Source organism: Macrobrachium rosenbergii, chromosome 17, assembly GCF_040412425.1.
Source record: "Macrobrachium rosenbergii isolate ZJJX-2024 chromosome 17, ASM4041242v1, whole genome shotgun sequence".
In the NCBI taxonomy this organism is placed as follows: domain Eukaryota; kingdom Metazoa; phylum Arthropoda; class Malacostraca; order Decapoda; family Palaemonidae; genus Macrobrachium; species Macrobrachium rosenbergii.
Window position 1 is genome coordinate 39,386,224 of NC_089757.1, and position 18,653 is coordinate 39,404,876.

General features: G+C 39.9%; 2 protein-coding genes across 2 annotated transcripts in view; one reads left to right on the forward strand and one right to left on the reverse strand.

Moving 5' to 3' along the window:
* Positions 1–5,456, reverse strand: part of LOC136847626 (uncharacterized) — a 103,915-nt gene extending 98,459 nt beyond the window's left edge. Inside the window, exon 1 of the mRNA XM_067119341.1 lies at positions 5,373–5,456. Within this exon, the coding sequence (XP_066975442.1) occupies positions 5,373–5,456 (84 nt within the window). The remainder of the gene's footprint in view (positions 1–5,372) is intronic.
* A 1,671-nt stretch (positions 5,457–7,127) lies between these two features.
* LOC136847627 (uncharacterized) lies at positions 7,128–8,181 on the forward strand. Its single transcript, XM_067119342.1, has 2 exons — positions 7,128–7,167; positions 7,841–8,181. Exons 1-2 carry the CDS (start codon positions 7,128–7,130, stop codon positions 8,179–8,181), a joined length of 381 nt encoding a protein of 126 aa, XP_066975443.1.
* The last annotated feature ends 10,472 nt before the right edge of the window (positions 8,182–18,653 follow it).

The window sequence follows — 18,653 nt, forward strand, 5'->3', positions numbered from 1 at the left end:
GGTCCATGCCCTGTCATTGTCTCAGAATATAAGAAATTGACGTGTAGGTCCATGCCTGTCATTGTCTCAGAATATAAGAAATTGACGTGTAGGTCCATGCCTGTTATTGTCTCAGAATAAAAGAAATTGACGTGTAGGTCCATGCCTGTTATTGTCTCAGAATAAAAGAAATTGGCGTGTAGGTCCATCCCCTGTCATTACCTCAGAATATAAGAAATTGACGTGTAGGTCCATCCCCTGTCATTACCTCAGAATAAAAGAAATTGGCGTGTAGGTCCATCCCCTGTCATTACCTCTGAATATACGAAACTGACGTGTAGGTCCACGCCTTGTCATTGCCTCAGAATATAAGAAATTGACGTGAATGTCCATGCCCTGTCATTGCCTCAGAATATAAGAAATTGACGTGTCAGTCCATGCCCTGCCATTACCTCAGAATATATGAAATTGACTTGCAGGTCCATGCCCTGTCATTGCCTCAGAATATAAGAAATTGACGTGCAGGTCCATGCCCTGTCATTGCCTCAGAATATAAGAAATTGATGTGTTGGTCCATCCCCTGTCATTGCCTCAGAATATATGAAATTGACGTGTAGGTCTATTCCCTGTCATTGCCTCAGAAAATAAGAAATTGACGTGTAGGTCCATCCCCTGTCATTGCCTCAGAATATAAGAAATTAACGTGTAGGTCCATGCCCTGTCATTGCCTCAGAATATAAGAAATTGACGTGCAGGTCCATGCCGTCATTGCCTCAGAATATAAGAAATTGACGTGTAAGTCCATGCCCTGTCATTGCGTCAGAATATAAGAAATTGACGTGCAGGTCTATTCCCTGTCATTGCCTCAGAATATAAGAAATTGATGTGTAGGTCCATCCCCTGTCATTGCCTCAGAATATATGAAATTGACGTGTAGGTCTATGCCCTGTCATTGCCTCAGAATATAAGAAATTGACGTGCAGGTCCATGCCCTGTCATTGCCTCAGAATGTAAGAAATTGATGTGTAGGTCCATCCCCTGTCATTGCCTCAGAATATATGAAATTGACTTGCAGGTCTATGCCCTGTCATTGCCTCAGAATATAAGAAATTGACGTGCAGGTCTATTCCCTGTCATTGCCGCAGAATATAAGAAATTGATGTTTAGGTCCATCCCCTGTCATTGCCTCAGAATATAAGAAAGTGACGTTTAGGTACATCCCCTGTCATTGCCTCAGAATATAAGATATTGACGTGTAAGGCCATGCCCTGTCATTGCTTCAGAATATAAGTAATTGAGTGTAGGCCATGCCTGTCATTGCCTCAGAATATAAGAAATTGACATTTAGGTCCATTCCCTGTCATTGTCTCACAATATAAGAAATTTATATGTAGGTCCATCCACTGTCATTGCCTTAGACTATAAAAAAAAATTGACATGTAGGTCCATCCCCTGTCATTCTGTCAAAATATAAGAAATCGATGTTTAAGTCCATCCCCTGTCATTGTTTTAAAATATAAGAAATTAAAGTGTAGGCCTATGCCCTGTCATTGCCTCAGAATATAAGAAATTGACGTGTAGGTCCATCCCCTGTCCTTACCTCAGAATATATGAAATTGATGTGTAGGTGCATCCCCGTCATTACCTCAGAATATATGAAGTTGACGTGTAGGTCCGTGCCCTGCCATTGCCTCAGAATATAAGAAATTGACCTATAGGTCCATCCCCTGTCACTGTCTCAGAATATAAGAAATTGACGTGTAGGTGCTTCCCCTGTCATTACCTCAGAATATATGAAATTGACGTGTAGGTCCATCCCCTGTCATTGTCTCAGAATATAAGAAATTGACGTGTAGGTCCATCCCCTGTCATTGCCTCAGAATATAAGAAATTGACGTGTAGGTCCATCCCCTGTCCTTACCTCAGAATATATGAAATTGATGTGTAGGTGCATCCCCTGTCATTACCTCAGAATATATGAAGTTGACGTGTAGGTCCGTGCCCTGCCATTGCCTCAGAATATAAGAAATTGACCTATAGGTCCATCCCCTGTCACTGTCTCAGAATATAAGAAATTGACGTGTAGGTGCTTCCCCTGTCATTACCTCAGAATATATGAAATTGACGTGTAGGCCCATGCCCTGTCATTACCTCAGAATATATGAAATTAACATGTAGGTCCATGCCCTGTCATTGCCTCAGAATATAAGAAATTGACGTGTAGGTCCATCCCGTCTCAATGACAGAAATTGACGTGTAGGTCCATGCCCTCTCATTGCCTCAGAATATAAGAAATTGACTTGGAGGTACTTTCCCTGTCATTGCCTCAGAATATAAGAAATTGACGTGGAGGTCCATCCCCTGTCATTGCCTCAGAATATAAGAAATTGATATTAGGTCCTTCCCCTGTCATTGCCTCAGAATATAAGAAATTGACATTTAGGTCCATCCCCTGTCATTGCCTCAGAATATAAGAAAATGACGTGTAGGTCCATCCCCTTTCATTCTCTCAAAATATAAGAAATTGACGATTAAGTCCATCCTCTGTCATTGCCGCAGAATATAAGAAATTGACGTGTAGGTCCATCCCCTGTCATTGCCTCAGAATATAAGAAATTGACGTGTAGGTCCATGCCCTGTCATTGCCTCAGAATATAAGAAATTGACGTGCAGGTCTATGCTGTCATTGCCTCAGAATATAAGAAAATGACGTGTAAGTCCATGCCCTGTCATTGCTTCAGAATATAAGAAATTGACGTGCAGGTCTATTCCCTGTCATTGCCTCAGAATATAAGAAATTGATGTGTAGGTTCATCCCCTGTCATTGCCTCAGAATATATGAAATTGACGTGTAGGTCTATTCCCTGTCATTGCCTCAGAATATAAGAAATTGACGTGTAGGTCCATCCCCTGTCATTGCCACAGAATATAAGAAATTGATGTTTAGGTCCATCCCCTGTCATTGCCTCAGAATATAAGAAATTGACATATAAGTCCATCCTCTGTCAATGTCTCAAAATATAAGAAATTGAAGTGTAGGCCTATGCCCTGTCATTGCCTCAGAATATAAGAAATTGACGTGCATGTCTATGCCCAGTCATTGCCTCAGAATATAAGAAGTTGTCGTTTAGGTCCATTCCCTGTCATTGTCTCAGAATATAAGAAATTGATGTGTAGATCAATCACCCTGTCATTGACGTGCAGGTCTATGCACTGTCAATGCCACATAATATAGATAATTGACATTTAGGTCCATCCCTGTCATTGCCTCAGAATATAAGAAATTTATATGTAGGTCCATTCCCTGGCATTGCCTCAGAATATAAGAAACTGACATTTAGGTCCATCCCTTGTCATTCTGTCAAAATATAAGAAATCGATGTTTATGTCCATCCCTTGTCATTTTCTCAGAATATAAGGAATTGACATTTAGGTCTATCCCCTGTCATTGCCTCAGAATATAAGAAATTGACGTGTAGGTCCATCCCCTGTCATTGTTTCAAAATATAAGAAATTGAAGTGTAGGCCTATGCCCTGTCATTGCCTCAGAATATAAGAAATTGACGTGCAGGTCTAATCCCTGTCATTGTGACAGTATATAAGAAATTGACATGTAGGTCCATGCCCTGCCATTGTCTCAGATTATAAGAAATTGACCTGCAGGTCTATACCCTGTCATTGTCTCAGAATATAAGAAATTGACGTGCAGGTCCATGCCCTGTCATTGTCTCAGAACATAAGAAATTGACGTGTAGGTTCATGCCCTGTCATTGTCTCAGAATAAAAGAAATTGACGTGTAGGTCCATGCCCTGTCATTGTCTCAGAACATAAGAAATTGACGTGTAGGTTCATGCCCTGTCATTGTCTCAGAATAAAAGAAATTGACGTGTAGGTTCATGCCCTGTCATTGTCTCAGAATAAAAGAAATTGACGTGTAGGTCCATGCCCTGTCATTGTCTCAGAATAAAAGAAATTGACAGTGTAGGTTCATGCCCTGTCATTGTCTCAGAATAAAAGAAATTGACGTGTAGGTCCATGCCCTGTCATTGTCTCAAAATAAAAGAAATTGACGTGTAGGTCCATGCCCTGTCATTGTCTCAGAATAAAAGAAATTGACGTGTCCATGCCCTGTCATTGTCTCAGAATAAAAGAAATTGACGTGTAGGTCCATGCCCTGTCATTGTCTCAGAATAAAAGAAATTGACGTGTAGGTCCATGCCCTGTCATTGTCTCAGAATAAAAGAAATTGACGTGTAGGTTCATGCCCTGTCATTGTCTCAGAATAAAAGAAATTGACGTGTAGGTCCATGCCCTGTCATTGTCTCAGAATAAAAGAAATTGACGTGTAGGTCCATGCCCTGTCATTGTCTCAGAATAAAAGAAATTGACGTGTAGTTTCATGCCCTGTCATTGTCTCAGAATAAAAGAAATTGACGTGTAGGTTCATGCCCTGTCATTGTCTCAGAATAAAAGAAATTGACGTGTAGGTCCATGCCCTGTCATTGTCTCAGAATAAAAGAAATTGACGTGTAGGTCCATGCCCTGTCATTGTCTCAGAATAAAAGAAATTGACGTGTAGGTCCATGCCCTGTCATTGTCTCAGAATATAAGAAATTGACATGAAGGTCCATACCCTAGCATTGTCTCAGAATAAAAGAAATTGACGTGTAGGTCCATGCCCTGTTATTGTCTCAGAATAAAAGAAATTGACATGAAGGTCCATGCCCTGTCATTGTCTCAGAATAAAAGAAATTGACGTTAGGTATATCCCCTGTCATTGTCTCAGAATAAAAGAAATTGACGTGTAGGTCCATGCCCTGTCATTGTCTCAGAATAAAAGAAATTGACGTGTAGGTCCATACCCTGTCACCCCCAGTCTGACCCCTGTCGAATAGGGGCTTAGGGACCAGCAGAAGGGTCTTGACACCTGATTGGGAACTCTCCACTAGTCTTGAGACTCTGCTGCCAGATCCAACTAAATTCGTCAGAACTATCTCTTCTTTCTAGAAATTTTCATTCTTACCATCCTTCTCCTCCATGTCACATTTTATTAACATTTTGGATTAATTATGTGGAATTTTCCATTTTTGCAAAATTTCTGTTAGGTGAGTCTGAGAAGGGACCGTGTTTTTGGGAGGGGTTGGCATCTGAAGCTAATTGTGGGAGTTGTGGTGGTTAAGTCACCACCTGACATGGTTTGGACCCAAGAGGTGGTGATGGGACCCTCCCATTGCTATCTTGAGGGCGGAACCATCTCCAGGCATCAGCCCATCGGAATCCAGGGGCTGGTGTTTGGGGTGGGACTCCTGGCTTTGTCCGGAACCAACATGCTTACGGTGGGGAGTCGGTCCCCATTGGTGGGGCAGAGCTCTCAGCAGGCGGATAGGCATACCTGGGCCACTGAAAGCGTACTGGTGCTATCCTGAAGGGTAGGGTATGGGGTGGACCATTGGGAGTCAACTCTCACTTGTGCCATTGGTCCAGAATCCCAATACCTGACTGATCCACGATGCCTTCTTGATATAACCAAGCAGTATTGGGGTGAGTGGATAAAAGTGCTCTCTCAAAATGGATTTGGCCTCATGTATTCCCTCCTGAATCTGGCGACTTACTGGCACGGGAAACGACTTCTGGCCTTTGCAGACATGGACACGAGCTCGACCATTGGACTAACCAGACTCATTGACACCAGGGAATATCAAAACTGGTGGAAATTGACTTAGATATTCAAATAGTGCTCTCCACTAACATTAGCCTATCATTGGACTATGAATGTTGTTCAGTGTAGCCAAGCAATTTGGAAAAGTGGAAAGAATAAAATTGACTCTAGAAAAAAAGACAAGCGGACTTTTTCTGCTTATATTAAATTCTCTTCTTCCCAGAAGCATATGAGGCTCAGAAGAAATTACATGGCCATGTCCTCAACGATCAGTTGTCCACGAAGATGTTTTCAGTGAAAATGAATGACGAATTTGATTTTGTTCCAAAGGATGAAGAACATGGATCGTCTCCCATGCAGCAGAACACTCCCCTCCCCCTTTGGCATGTTGCTATCTTTAAGGAGGAAGGGATAATCTCATAAAAGGTGCCGACTGCATTGAGAACAAAGTGGGTACTATCCCATCGGAAATTTGAAAAGGTATGGGAAGAACTTATTAATAAAAAGCAGGAAACGAGACGCAAGCAGTTTGTTAACCAAATTCAAAACCACCTGAAGATGGGAATATTGAACATATTGCATCCCATAAATTCTTTAACACTTTAAGAGGGGTGGTATACTCTAGAGATCTTCATGTTTTAATGAGGAGGAGATTCTCAAACGATGCCCCCTTGCATATACCAAGTTAAAAAACTGGGAGGCGATGCAGCCATCCTTTTAACCTTCTCCTCTAGTTATTTACCTGACACCTCATCGTCGGCCACGAAAGGATGCAGGTAAAAAATACAAACGAAAGCCAAAACAATGCCGTAAATGTTACGAATACGGCCATATTCAAATCTCATGTATTAATAAAAAAGATGTTCTGTATGCTCTGTAGAGCACGACAACCCTGAGTGTGAAACAGCCCGGTACTGTTTTTTCAGTGCAAGGCGACCACACACTCCAAATTCTAGGACCTGTCCCAGGCACAGGTTCGAAGAAGAAGTGCTGGCAGTGGCAGACAATGAACACATCAGCCCTAGTGCAGCAAAGCGGGTGGTAATGGCAGCGAACAAGTGCCAACTCACTTATGCTTCTGTCATAAAACTTGATGAAGAATCCTAATAAAGCAAAGCCTCCAATAACATCTACTAGTAGGCTCTGGAACCCTGGTATTTCAACCATAAAAAATAATCAGAACCCTGAATCACGAAGTACTTTGAAGTAGTACCAAACACTGCACTTCTGCATGGACAATCTTCCACCACAACAGTGGAAACAAAAAATAAAGGCAGGAGATTCAGCACCCAAACAAAGCTTGCAAACATATGATGAAACATTCCCACCAAGAAAGAATCAAAGGAACAGCCCCAAATAAGGAGAGCAAACTCAACCCCATCGGTCGTTACACCACTAACAACAGGGATAAGGTAAAACAGCTGCTTCCACAAGAAAGCGCACAAGGAACACATCCCCAGTGATGAGGGTTTTATAATAAAACATCAAATGGGTTCAGTGTTTGGAAGAGATCTCCCCACCCAGAAAGGTGAGTCCAAATGTATATAAAGCCCAAAAAACAGGTGAGTGCTTACCAGTCATGCCGTCCTAAGACTCAAAGCAACAGCAACAATATTCAGAAGACCAGTGAACACCCTGACCATCAAAGGCATAACACAAAAATCTGATGGTAAGCCAAAACCCCGACCTTTAACAAGGACGAAAGGGATCAAAAAACCACCTCTGATAAAGGAGAACTTTCCTCTCCAACCTAGGATCGGCACTTCCTCCAGTGAGTGGGAAGTAGTACTTTAACTTTTTTTTACATTCACTTGCTACGACATCCTCCAGTGGAACTGTAAAGGTCTCAGAGCCCGTTCTGAAGATCTTAAAGTTTTAATGAATGAATTCAGCCCAGGGATCGTATGCCTGCAAGAAACAATGATAGGAAACTCTCCTTACAACCCTGGACTTGATTATGCCATGTTTAATTCTACTCCCCAGTTGGTGATCGTGCTCATGGAGGTGCTGCAATTATTATCAATAAGTCTTTGCAGCACTCCACAATACAACTAAATACAACTCTCCAAGCGGTTGCAGTGTCTGCCATCTTAGACAAGAGGATCACGGTCTGCTCACTATACCTCCCACCAGACCTTTCTTTTAACATTGGAGATATTCAGTCCTTGATTAACCAACTTCCTTTCCTTTTCTCGTATTAGGAGATTTTAATGCCCACAACCCCCTTTGGGGAAGTCAGTGTTTAGATAGCAAAGGAAAAATAATTGAGGACCTTATTGATACGAATGATGTTGCACTATATAATAATGGGTCAATGACCTTCCACAATATTCATCATAATCATCTTTCTGCACTGGACCTTAGTATTTCTTCAACAAATATCCACCTTGACTTTAACTGGTCTGTTAATGAAGATTTGAATGGCAGTGATCATTACCCGATCCATCTGAAATATGCTGTAAATGCCCCATCTGAAACATTACCTAAGTGGAAGGTAGAGGATGCTGACTGGGACAAGTTCAGTCAAGGAGTGTCAATCTAGATAAGGAATTTGAGTCATTTCATTCTCACCTAGATGCCTATGATTACTTTATTGAATCCACTCTGAAGAGTGCCGAGGGCTCGATCTCTAAGACAAAAGGTAAACCTCGCAGACCTGCAGTTCCCTGGTGGAATAAGACGTGGTACTCTGAGGAAAGTCACTAGGAAGTGCTACCGACGATACAAAACTAGTGGCTCCTCAGTCTAAATTAATCTATAATCGTGCGTTAGCCAAGCAGCGGCGCTTTTATAAGAAAGCCAAAAGAGAATGTTGGCTTTATTATATCAATGGAATCAATTCCAAAACTCCATTGAGAGTGGTGTGGCGCAAAATTAGGAAACTGAGTGGAAAATTTGTTGCGTCACCATTACCCTCATTAAAAGTCAATAACACTCTGATCACAGAGCCCACTGAAGTTGCCAGTGAGCTGGAAAACACTTTTCTCAAGTTTCCAGCCTGATAATTATTCTCTAGAATTTCAGAGAATTAGGAATTCTGAAATGACTCTGAAATTTGATTCAGGAAAATCTGAACCATACAACCACAAATTTTCCTAAGAGAATTTCATTGCACTCTCTTCAACTGAATCAACAGCTCCAGGGGTGATTCAATTTTATATGAAATGCTAAACACCTCCCAGATGATGCCAAAAATATCTACTGAAGATTATAAACAAAATATGGGAAACTGAATTTTACCCAAGGACTGGAAAATATCCATAATTGTCCCCATAAAAAGCCTAATAAAGACGCTTCCCAAGCCACCAGCTATAGACCAATAGCTCTTACCAGCTGTGTTTGTAAGCTGATGGAGAAAATGATAAACACCAGATTAGTTTGGCACCTGGAAACTAAAGGACTAATAACCCATTTCAATTTGGTTTCAGGAAAAATCGTTCCACCCTTGATCCTTTGCTGAGGCTGACCAATCAAATCCAGCAAGGATTTGCCAAACGATGTCAGACTATCAGGGTATTTTTTCGACCTAGAGAAAGCATATGACACTACTTGGAGAATTGGCATCTTAAAACAATTGCACAAAATGGGCATATGTGGAAGAATGATTAAATTTATATATTCCTTTTTAACAGAGAGATTTTTTAAGGTTAGAGTGGGCAACACACTCTCCCAACCTTTTGTGCAGGAGGAGGGTGTTCCACAAGGAAGTGTGTTAAGTGTGACACTTTTTCAGTTGCAATAAACAGTATTGTGCAAAAATAGCATCACCTGTTAAATGCTCGCTTTTTGTTGATGACCTTGCAATATACTGCACAGGATATATGATTTTCAGTATGTAAACATTTGCAAAGGTCTGTTAATGCTATTACAAAGTGGGCTGATGAGAATGGTTTTAAATTCTCTTCCTCCAAAACAGTTTCTGTAAGATTTACTAGGTGCCAGCGTGTGGAAGAGGTTCCCACCCTTAGTTTAAAAGGGTCCATCATTCCTTATGAAAAGGAAGTAAAATTTTTGGGAATGACCATTGACCAGAAATTGACATGGGCCAGCCACATAAATGCCTTAAAGTTTAATGTTAAACAATCTCAATATTTTAAAGGTTGTCTCTGGATTTAGTTGGGGAGCTGATAAAAAATCCCTGCTGAGACTGTATGACTCTTGTGTCGATCCAAGCTAGACTATGGCTGTCAGATTTATTCTCAGCTTGTAAAACCAAGCTAAAGGAACTGGACGTTGTACACAATATGGGGCTGAGAATATGCTCAGGAGCTTTTAGAACTTCGCCTGTTGAAAGCATATATGTTGATACAGACCATTTCCCCTTGATCTAAGAAGGCAAGAACTAGGGTTAAGATACATGGCTAGAATTAAAAGTGCTCCCAAAAATCCCTCCTTCCAAGTGCTGAGGGAAGCAGACTCACGGGTCTTTTCTGGTACAAGAGCCTCTAGACCATTCCAAATTAGACTAAATGAAGATGTTAGGGATAATCATCTTAAATCCCAGAAAGTCATGGAAGTGAAATATCCTGTAAATCCTCCATGGCTTATCCCAGCAGCATCCGTGTGCAAAAAACATTTAACAAAAAGACTGTCCTGAGGAAGAGATTAGGGAAAGTTCTTGGAGCACGATACTGCCCATACTAATGTGACAAAAATCTATACTGATGGATCAAAGTCGGATAGTGGTGTTGGTTGCGCAGTTATCCTTGGTGATACAGCATATACAGCTAAACCCTGACTTTGCATCCATATTCACTGCAGAATAAACAGCCATAGTCTCTGCCCTGGATACGTGACTCTAATTTTGTCATCTACTCAGACTCTAAAAGCACTTTAGAAGCAATAAAAAAATTCAATAGCTTCCATCCATTAGTTCAAAAAAAGTTCAGGAATCGCTCTTCCATTTGTATTATCTCGACGTAAATCAGTCTCTTTCTGTTGGGTCCCTTCTCATGTGGGGATTGTCTGAGATGGCAGATAGGAAGCGAAAGGTGCTAGTGTTTTATCAGAAACAGCCTTTAGTAAAGTGCCTCATACAGACCTAAAAGGTCCTTTTAGATCTTATATTTTAAACAAATGGCAAGAAAGATGGACTTCTTCTCTTGCCAATAATAGAAAGTATAGAAAATCAGAAATAGTATATTGCATTTCGTCTTTCCAGTCGATAGACGAACAGAAATAGTTTTAAGCAGAATGAGGATTGGGCACACACTTATTTGACCCATCAGTTTATTTTCTGAAGGGCAGCCTCCCAGAGTGTGCTTGCTGTGGTGAGATGCTAACAGTGGAGCACATTCTGGTTGCTTGCCCCAGATATTTTAACCAAAAGAGAGATATTTTTCAGGGTAAATCCCTCTGTGATATTTTGGGAGATGAAGCAGATATTTCTGCTCTCATCCCCTTTTTAAAGTCTATAAATTTTTAATAAAATTTAATTATATTTTATTATCAATCATAGATATATATGATATTTATTTATTAAGCATTTTCTTTTTTAATTCATTCATTTATCATATTGTAATTTATCTGGTCAACCATCTTCATCATACACTCATTAATCTCATTTTTCATAATATAATTTATTTTCTTTTCCATTACGGCGCTGAATGGCCTTGTTGGCCCCAGTGCCTGTTCTTTTGCCCTAAAACTCATACATCCATCCATCCATACCCTGTCATTGTCTCAGAATAAAAGAAATTGACGTGTAGGTCCATGCCCTGTTATTGTCTCAGAATAAAAGAAATTGACGTGTAGGTCCATGCCCTGTTATTGTCTCAGAATAAAAGAAATTGACGTGTAGGTCCATGCCCTGTCATTGTCTCAGAATAAAAGAAATTGACGTGTAGGTTCATGCCCTGTCATTGTCTCAGAATAAAATAAATTGACATGAAGGTCCATGCCCTGTCATTGTCTCAGAATAAAAGAAATTGACGTGTAGGTCCATGCCCTGTTATTGTCTCAGAATAAAAGAAATTGACGTGTAGGTCCATGCCCTGTCATTGTCTCAGAATAAAAGAAATTGACGTGTAGGTCCATACCCTGTCATTGTCTCAGAATAAAAGAAATTGACATATAGGTCCATGCCCTGTCATTGTCTCAGAATAAAAGAAATTGACATGAAGGTCCATGCCCTGTCATTGTCTCAGAATAAAAGAAATTGACGTGTAGGTCCATGCCCTGTCATTGTCTCAGAATAAAAGAAATTGACGTGTATGGTCCATGCCTGTCATTGTCTCAGAATAAAAGAAATTGACGTTAGGTCCATCCCCTGTCATTGTCTCAGAATAAAAGAAATTGACGTGTAGGTCCATGCCCTGTCATTGTCTCAGAATAAAAGAAATTGACGTTAGGTCCATGCCCTATCATTGTCTCAGAATAAAAGAAATTGACGTGTAGGTCCATGCCCTGTCATTGTCTCAGAATAAAAGAAATTGACGTTATGTCCATGCCCTTTCATTGTCTCAGAATATAAGAAATTGACTTGTAGGTCCATGCCCTGTCATTGTCTCAGAATATAAGAAATTGATGTGTAGGTTCATGCCCTGTCATTTTCTCAGAATATAAGAAATTGATGTGTAGGTTCATGCCCTGTCATTGTCTCAGAATATAAGAAATTGACGTGTAGATCCATGCCCTATCATTGTCTCAGAATAAAAGAAATTGAAGTGTAGGTCCATATCCTATCATTGTCTCAGAATAAAAGAAATTGACGTGTAGGTCCATGCCCTGTCATTTTCTCAGAATATAAGAAATTGACGTGTAGATCCATGCCCTATCATTGTCTCAGAATAAAAGAAATTGACGTGTAGGTCCATGCCCTGTCATTGTCTCAGAATAAAAGAAATTGACGTGTAGGTCCATCCCCTGACATTGTCTCAGAATAAAAGAAATTGAAGTGTAGGTCCATATCCTATCATTGTCTCAGAATAAAAGAAAATTGACGTGTAGGTCCATGCCCTGTCATTTTCTCAGAATATAAGAAATTGACGTGTAGATCCATGCCCATGCCTATCATTGTCTCAGAATAAAAGAAATTGAAGTGTAGGTCCATACCCTATCATTGTCTCAGAATAAAAGAAATTGACGTGTAGGTCCATGCCCTGTCATTTTCTCAGAATAAAAGAAATTGATGTGTAGGTCCATGCCCTGTCATTGTCTCAGAATAAAAGAAATTGATGTGTAGGTCCATACCCTATCATTGTCTCAGAATAAAAGAAATTGAAGTGTAGGTCCATACCCTGTCATTGTCTCAGAATAAAAGAAATTGACGTGTAGGTCCATGCCCTGTCATTGTCTCAGAATAAAAGAAATTGAAGTGTAGGTCCATACCCTATCATTTTCTCAGAATAAAAGAAATTGATGTGTAGGTCCATGCCCTATCATTGTCTCAGAATAAAAGAAATTGACGTGTAGGTCCATGCCCTGTCATTGTCTCAGAATAAAAGAAATTGACATGTAGGTCCATCCCTATCATTTTCTCAGAATAAAAGAAATTGACATGTAGGTCCATACCCCCTATCATTTTCTCAGAATAAAAGAAATTGACGTGTAGGTCCATGCCCTATCATTGTCTCAGAATAAAAGAAATTGATGTGTAGGTCCATGCCCTGTCATTGTCTCAGAATAAAAGAAATTGACGTGTAGGTCCATGCCCTGTCATTGTCTCAGAATAAAAGAAATTGATTGTCTCAGTGTAGGTCCATCCCCTATCATTTTCTCAGAATAAAAAGAAATTGATGTGTAGGTCCATGCCCTGTCATTGTCTCAGAATAAAAAAAAAAAACGTTGATGTGTAGGTCCATGCCCTGTCATTGTCTCAGAATAAAAGAAATTGATGCAAAAGTAATCGATCCATGCCCTGTCATTGTCTCAGAATAAAAGAAATTGACGTGTAGGTCCATCCCCTGTCATTGTCTCAGAATAAAAGAAATTGACGTGTAGGTCCATCCCCTGTCATTGTCTCAGAATAAAAGAAATTGACGTGTAGGTCCATGCCCTGTCATTGTCTCAGAATAAAAGAAATTGACGTGTAGGTCCATGCCCTGTCATTGTCTCAGAATAAAAAAGAAATTGATGTGTAGGTCCATGCCCTGTCATTGTCTCAGAATAAAAGAAATTGACGTGTAGGTCCATGCCCTATCATTGTCTCAGAATAAAAGAAATTGATGTGTAGGTCCATGCCCTGTCATTGTCTCAGAATAAAAGAAATTGACGTGTTGGAGGTCCATGCCCTGTCATTGTCTCAGAATAAAAGAAATTGAAGTGTTGTCTCAGAATAAAAGTCCATACCCTATCATTTTCTCAGAATAAAAGAAATTGATGTTGACAGGTCCATGCCCTGTCATTGTCTCAGAATAAAAGAAATTGATGTGTAGGTCCATGCCCTATCATTTTCTCAGAATAAAAGAAATTGATGTGTAGGTCCATGCCCTGTCATTGTCTCAGAATAAAAGAAATTGACGTGTAGGTCCATACCCTATCATTTTCTCAGAATAAAAGAAATTGACGTGTAGGTCCATGCCCTATCATTGTCTCAGAATAAAAGAAATTGATGTGTCCAGGTCCATGCCCTGTCATTGTCTCAGAATAAAAGAAATTGACGTGCAGGTCCATGCCCTGTCATTGTCTCAGAATAAAATAAATTGAAGTGTAGGTCTATGCCCTATCATTTCTCAGAATAAAAGAAATTGATGTGTGCAGGTCCATGCCCTGTCATTGTCTCAGAATAAAAGAAATTGATGTGTAGGTCCATGCCCTGTCATTGTCTCAGAATAAAAGAAATTGATGTGTAGGTCCATGCCCTGTCATTGCCTCAGAATAAAAAGAAATTGACATGTAGGTCCATCCCCTGACATTGTCTCAGAATAAAAGAAATTGACGTGTAGGTCCATCCCCTGTCATTGTCTCAGAATAAAAGAAATTGACGTGTAGGTCCATGCCCTGTCATTGTCTCAAAATAAAAGAAATTGACGTGTAGGTCCATGCCCTGTCATTGTCTCAGAATAAAAGAAATTGACGTTTAGGTCCATGCCCTGTCATTGTCTCAGAATAAAAGAAATTGATGTGTAGGTCCATGCCCTGTCATTGTCTCAGAATAAAAGAAATTGACGTGTAGGTCCATGCCCTGTCATTGTCTCAGAATAAAAGAAATTGACTTGTAGGTCCATGCCCTATCATTGTCTCAGAATATAAGAAATTGATGTGTAGGTCCATACCCTGTCATTGTGTCTCAGAATAAAAGAAATTGATGTGTAGGTCCATGCCCTATCATTGTCTCAGAATAAAAGAAATTGACTTGTAGGTCCATGCCCTATCATTGTCTCAGAATAAAAGAAATTGACTTGTAGGTCCATGCCTATCATTGTCTCAGAATAAAAGAAATTGACTTGTAGGTCCATGCCCTATCATTGTCTCAGAATAAAAGAAATTGACTTGTAGGTCCATGCCCTATCATTGTCTCAGAATACAAGAAATTGACTTGTAGGTCCATGCCTATCATTGTCTCAGAATAAAAGAAATTGACTTGTAGGTCCATGCCCTATCATTGTCTCAGAATAAAAGAAATTGACTTGTAGGTCCATGCCTATCATTGTCTCAGAATAAAAGAAATTGACGTGTAGGTCCATGCCCTGTCATTTTCTCAGAATAAAAGAAATTGATGTGTAGGTCCATGCCCCGTCATTGTCTCAGAATAAAAGAAATTGATGTGTAGGTCCATGCCCTGTCATTGTCTCAGAATAAAAGAAATTGACGTGTAGGTCCATCCCCTGACATTGTCTCAGAATAAAAGAAATTGACGTGTAGGTCCATGCCCTGTCATTGTCTCAGAATAAAAGAAATTGACGTGTAGGTCCATGCCCTGTCATTGTCTCAGAATAAAAGAAATTGATGTGTAGGTCCATGCCCTGTCATTGTCTCAGAATAAAAGAAATTGACGTGTAGGTCCATGCCCTGTCATTGTCTCAGAATAAAAGAAATTGACGTGTAGGTCCATGCCCTGTCATTGTCTCAGAATAAAAGAAATTGATGTATAGGTCCATCCCTGTCATTGTCTCAGAATAAAAGAAATTGACGTGTAGGTCCATGCCCTGTCATTGTCTCAGAATAAAAGAAATTGACGTGTAGGTCCATGCCCTGTCATTGTCTCAGAATAAAAGAAATTGATGTGTAGGTCCATGCCCTGTCATTGTCTCAGAATAAAAGAAATTGACGTGTAGGTCCATGCCCTGTCATTGTCTCAGAATAAAAGAAATTGACTTGTAGGTCCATGCCCTATCATTGTCTCAGAATAAAAGAAATTGATGTGTAGGTCCATACCCTGTCATTGTCTCAGAATAAAAGAAATTGATGTGTAGGTCCATGCCCTGTCATTGTCTCAGAATAAAAGAAATTGAAATGTGTAGGTCCATGCCCATATCATTGTCTCAGAATAAAAGAAATTGACGTGTAGGTCCATGCCCTGTCATTGTCTCAGAATAAAAGAAATTGACGTGTAGGTCCATGCCCTGTCATTGTCTCAGAATAAAAGAAATTGACGTGTAGGTCCATGCCCTGTCATTGTCTCAGAATAAAAGAAATTGATGTGTAGGTCCATGCCCTATCATTGTCTCAGAATAAAAGAAATTGATGTGTAGGTCCATGCCCTATCATTGTCTCAGAATAAAAGAAATTGATGTGTAGGTCCATGCCCTATCATTGTCTCAGAATAAAAGAAATTGACGTGTGGTCCATACCCTGAGGTCCATGCCCTATCATTGTCTCAGAATAAAAGAAATTGATGTGTAGGTCCATGCCCTGTCATTGTCTCAGAATAAAAGAAATTGATGTGTAGGTCCATGCCCTATCATTGTCTCAGAATAAAAGAAATTGATGTGTAGGTCCATGCCCTGTCATTGTCTCAGAATAAAGAAATTGACGTGTAGGTCCATGCCCTGTCATTGTCCCTGAATTGTCTCAGAATAAAAGAAATTGATGTGTGTAGGTCCATGTCATTGTCATCAGAATAAAAGAAATTGATGTGTAGGTCCATGCCCTGTCATTGTCTCAGAATAAAAGAAATTGACGTGTCTTTCCATGCCCTGTCATTGTCTCAGAATAAAAGAAATTGACGTGTATGCCCCTTTCCAGAATAAAAGAAATTGACCCATCCCTGTCATTGTCTCAGAATATAAGAAATTGACGTGTAGGTCCATGCCCTGTCATTGTCTCAGAATAAAAATAAAAGAAATTGACATGAAGGTCCATGCCCTGTCATTGTCTCAGAATAAAAGAAATTGACGTGTAGGTCCATGCCCTGTTATTGTCTCAGAATAAAAGAAATTGACGTGTAGGTCCATGCCCTGTCATTGTCTCAGAATAAAAGAAATTGAAATTGATTGTCCATCAGAATAAAAGAAATTGACGTGTAGGTCCATACCCTGTCATTGTCTCAGAATAAAATAAAAGAAATTGACATGTAGGTCCATGCCCTGTCATTGTCTCAGAATAAAAGAAATTGACATGTCAGGTCCATAAAAGAAATTGATGTGTAGGTCCATGCCCTGTCATTGTCTCAGAATAAAAGAAATTGACGAGGTCCATGCCCTGTCATTGTCTCAGAATAAAAGGACTGTCCATGCCCTGTCATTGTCTCAGAATAAAAAAAATGCCCTGTCATTGTTGAAATTGACATGTAGTCCATCCCCTACATTGTCTCAGAATAAAAGAAATTGTGTAGGTCCATGCCCTGTCATTGTCTCAGAATAAAAGAAATTGACGTGTAGGTCCATGCCCCTCATTGTCTCAGAATAAAAGAAATTGACGTGTAGGTCCATGCATCATTGCCAGAATAAAAGAAATTGATGTGTCATTGTCTCAGAATAAAAGAAATTGACGTGTAGGTCCATGCCCTGTCATTGTCTCAGAATAAAAGAAATTGATGTGTAGGTCCATGCCCTGTCATTGTCTCAGAATAAAAGAAATTGATGTGTAGGTCCATGCCCTGTCATTGTCTCAGAATAAAAGAAATTGACGTGTAGGTCCATGCCCTGTCATTGTCTCAGAATAAAAGAAATTGACGTGTAGGTCCATGCCCTGTCATTGTCTCAGAATAAAAGAAATTGACGTGTAGGTCCATGCCCTGTCATTGTCTCAGAATAAAAGAAATTGACGTCATTGTGTTGACGGTCCATGCCCTGTCATTGTCTCAGAATAAAAGAAATTGATGTCATTGTCTCAGAATAAAAGAAATCCCATGCCCTATCATTGTCTCAGAATAAAAGAAATTGAATCCATGCCCTGTCATTGTCTCAGAATAAAAGAAATTGACGTGTAGGTCCATGCCCTATCATTGTCTCAGAATAAAAGAAATTGACGTGTAGGTCCATGCCCTATCATTGTCTCAGAATAAAAGAAATTGACGTGAGGTCCATGCCCTATCATTGTCTCAGAATAAAAGAAATTGACGTGTAGTCCATGCCCTGTCATTGTCCAGAATAAAAGAAATTGACCCATATCATTGTCTCAGAATAAAAGAAATTGAAATGCCCTGTCATTGTCTCAGAATAAAAGAAATTGATGTGTAGGTCCATGCCCTGTCATTGTCTCAGAATAAAAGAAATTGACGTGTAGGTCCATGCCCTGTCATTGTCTCAGAATAAAAGAAATTGACGTGTAGGTCCATGCCCTGTCATTGTCTCAGAATAAAAGAAATTGACGTGTAGGTCCATGCCCTGTCATTGTCTCAGAATAAAAGAAATTGATGAAATGCCCTGATTGTCTCAGAATAAAAATTGAAATTGGTCCATGCCCTGTCATTGTCTCAGAATAAAAGAAATTGACGTGTCCAGGTCCAGAATACCATGCCCTATCATTGTCTCAGAATAAAAGAAATTGACGTGTAGATCCATGCCCTGTCATTGTCTCAGAATAAAAGAAATTGACATGTAGGTCCATGCCCTGTCATTATCTCAGAATAAAAGAAATTGACGTGTAGGTCCATCCCCTCTCATTGTCTCAGAATAAAAGAAATTGACA

Excerpts from the sequence above, each read along its gene's own strand:
- LOC136847627 (XM_067119342.1), top strand. The coding sequence starts at position 7,128 with ATGGGTTCAGTGTTTGGAAGAGATCTCCCCACCCAGAAAG. Across the intron at positions 7,168-7,840 it reads AGATCTCCCCACCCAGAAAG|GAGATTTTAATGCCCACAAC; the intron begins GTGAGTCCAAAT and ends TTCTCGTATTAG.